The sequence below is a fragment of the Cotesia glomerata genome, unplaced genomic scaffold (assembly GCF_020080835.1).
Source record: "Cotesia glomerata isolate CgM1 unplaced genomic scaffold, MPM_Cglom_v2.3 scaffold_22, whole genome shotgun sequence".
Lineage (NCBI taxonomy): Eukaryota > Metazoa > Arthropoda > Insecta > Hymenoptera > Braconidae > Cotesia > Cotesia glomerata.
In genome coordinates this window covers 25,735-29,033 of record NW_025402663.1, presented here as the reverse complement: position 1 = coordinate 29,033, position 3,299 = coordinate 25,735, and the positions used below count along the sequence as shown (strand labels likewise).

Below are 3,299 nucleotides of genomic sequence, written 5' to 3'. Positions count from 1 at the left end.
TGTGGAAACAGTGCAGTGACGATTTTCTGAAGAAGTTGAGGACACGTAGGTGATGGCATTTGTTGTTTTTCAGGTGGGTCATAACCACCTTATAAGGCCTACCCCACACGTCTTTATCCACCTCGTATATAAGCTCTTTCCAGCATCTTCTTTTGCTCTCTTTGATGGCTTTATTCAGTTCACGACGCGCCTTTTTGTACTCTGCGATCAGCTCCACTGAGTTGGGCCGTTGATAGCCGCGCTGAGAGATTCTTCTTTTCTTATGACACTCTTTACGGAGGACGCTGATGTGGTCGTTCCACCAATGCACCGAAGGTCTCGAATTTATGCCACGTTTACGAGGCATACTGGCATCACAAGCATGTGTTACTCTCCTCATCAGGTCCTTAGTCTGTTCTTCTGCACATCCAGTGTTGATCGGATCACCATCGAGGGCTATTAGTAATGCTTCTGGGTCAAAAGATTTTACCTTCCAACCAACGATGTTAGACTGCTTGACTGGTCTCTTGGGGTTCTGGTCGCTTGATATTTCCCAGAATATCGCATGATGGTCGCTGGCAGTGTAGATGTCCAACACTTTCCAGTTGCAGTCGCCTCTGGCAAGGCTATTACTGACAAAAGTGAGGTCTACAATTGAGCTTGCGTCACCTTTGGTGTAGGTCGGCGTATCACCACTGTTGAGCAAAACCACATCTAGTGTAGTAAAGGCCTCCAGTAGTGCTTTCCCTCGTGCGTTTGTATGTTTGCTGCCCCAGTCAACTGCCCAGGAGTTGAAGTCTCCGGCTATCGCTACTGGATGGTATTGCTTCGCATCTTCGGTTAGTCGATCCAGGAAATCAGTGAAGTCAACAATGGAGAGGCTAGGTGGTGCGTAGCAGCTATAGAAGCGGATGCCTTCTACTGATACTGCTACAAAGCCGGCATTGCTGTTGTCGACTGCATTTTGGAAAGAAAGCTTGCCACATGACCAGATGACAGCTTTGGATGTGCTGTCAGATTCCCAGGGTTGGGTACTCAGGTGTTTATATGGCTCTGCTATCAGTACCAAGTCCAGCTCTAATTCTCGCACAGATTGCATGAGCAGGTCATGCGCTGCTTCACAATGGTTGAGGTTGAGCTGCAATATCCTCATGCTTGTTTGTTCGTCAACTTCTGGAGCGCCTCCTGATATACCGGGCATCTGTAGGTGCCGGCATGGTGAGCCACGTCCTTTGCTCCTTGCTGGTCAGCACATATTGCACACTTGGCAGAATTTTTACAGTCCGCGATACGGTGCCCTTCTTGTCCACATCTGATGCAGAGTTTAGATCGGTCTACTTGGCTTTTACATTGGGGCCCAACATGTCCAAAGTGCCAGCATTTAAAGCATTGGATAGGTCTCGTCGTCGCTTTGATTCGGCAGTTAACCCACCCGACATGGATCTTGCCGGTTCCTTCCACTAATTTTCGCGCGATGGTCATAGGTAAAGTGACTGCAGCCGTCTGCGTACCTCTGAAAGCCTTACGGATTTTTATTCCTTCTAGAGGTATCTCATGATCTTTTCCAACTTCCTCTTTCAGGGCGGCCTGGATCTCTTCCTTCGTCGTTTCTTCGTCGATGTCTCGAATCTCAATGGTCTCCTGTGGACCTTTACAGACTACCTTAGCATCGTCTTGAAGAATTCCTGTGATGGTCCTCTGCAAGGCTTGGCCTTTGTCAGCACTTTTCCTTGACAACGTGATCAGCATATCTCCGGTCATTGTCCTGCGGATCTTCTCGACGGTATTTCGAACCTGGTCTGCTGGGACATCACGCTTTATGCGGCGCAATATCTCGGAATACTTCTCTTTTTCGGCAGGGCGGATTATCAGCGCGTCAGGTCTGATCCATTTGCGCGATTTTTTCCGCTTAGGTTCCGGTCGTGGCTCCTTCGGCAATTGCTTTGGGAGGTGATCCTGCTCCGGCCTTCTCTTCTTCGATTCTACTTTTTGCCACGCGTCGACCTCCTTATTTTTGGCACTCCGTGCCGCCACTTCTTTCGGAGGACTTGGTTTTGTGTCCTTTTTCTTCATTACTTGGTTGACCGTTGGGTCAGGAGAGTTACGGTCTTTCCTCTTCCCAGACCTGACACCAGTGTCGCTTCTGTCTTCTGTTAGAGATTCACCATCGCCTTCGGCACCGGTGTCCATCTCTTCGACGGTGTCTGCGGCAGGTTGTCTGCTCTTCTTCGGTGTGACATTGAGAGTTTGCCGTTGTTGTGCCTGCCATCCGTCATCAAGTGTTCTGAACCTTTGAAGGGCGTTGACTACACCGGTTGTCTTCGTCTTGATCTCTTTGTGGATGTTGACTTTAGATTTAACAAACTCATGCAGCTCTCTAGTAAGCTTATCAAGGTGTTCCAGCGCTTGTGCCCTCTTCATCTCAGCGCTTGCTACGATAGCTGCTTGCTGGGCGTGAGCCCCGTTTTGACTCTTGTTTGTTTCCATATTTCTACTCATACTTTTTTGATTTACCAGCGCATCGTACGGAGTGGAGCGGGTTGCCATAACTAGGAACGGGTGTACCCTCGGAGATAGTACTCCTACCCCAGTTCCCTGAGGCCTAGCCGACACTTAGCCAGTCCCGGAATACACGGACGGACTAGACTCGCTCGGAGCGGTGAAGATTCCGATCTCTAACACTCACTGCGTACTTCCTAATCAAGGCCCGAAGTGGCTGGCTCCTGATCCACTGCTGCAACTTTCACCTCGGCAGAGCAAGCTCACATCAGCCGTGGCCTGCATCGTCGGAAACTACGATACAGGTTCCGGACACTCCCAGTGAGTTACAGCAGGAACCAATCGTCTTGCTAGGTCAGTTAGTGTGACCAACCCATTAAAGGGGAGTTTTGTCCACGGGAGCGTATTTTGTTTGGTTATTTTGCTTGGCTCCTACCCGCTGTACCTCATCAACTAAGAGATTAAGTGTCATCCAAGGACAGCGAGCGTTCTCCCATCCGCTCGGGGAGACGCGCCCGGTAGCAGTATCTCTTCTGCCCCGAGTGTGTGTGTGTGTGTGTGTGTGTGTGTGTGTGTGTGTGTGTGTGTGTGTGGATGTAAACCTCCTATAACTTTTGAACGGCTTTACCGATTTGATCGCGGTTGGTGCCATTCGAAAGGGCTTGACCAAACTTAGATTTTGAAAACTATTTGGACCGATTCAGATCAATAGATTTTGAGAAATCTTCAAAAACTGAAAAAAAAAAAAAAAAAATTTTTTTAAATGTGGTTTTTTTCGAATAACTTTCAAATGGCTTGATGGTTCAATTCTAAAAACTAAT

General features: G+C 48.5%; 1 protein-coding gene across 1 annotated transcript; it reads right to left on the bottom strand.

Annotated features, from left to right (window-relative positions):
- Positions 1-1,095: 1,095 nt before the first annotated feature.
- On the bottom strand, positions 1,096-2,466 carry LOC123274095. Its single transcript, XM_044741587.1, has 2 exons — positions 1,753-2,466; positions 1,096-1,675 (listed from the first exon to the last, which is right to left on the bottom strand). The coding sequence occupies exons 1-2, from the start codon at positions 2,464-2,466 to the stop codon at positions 1,643-1,645; spliced, it is 747 nt and encodes a 248-aa protein (XP_044597522.1). The 3' UTR covers positions 1,096-1,642.
- Positions 2,467-3,299: the final 833 nt, after the last annotated feature.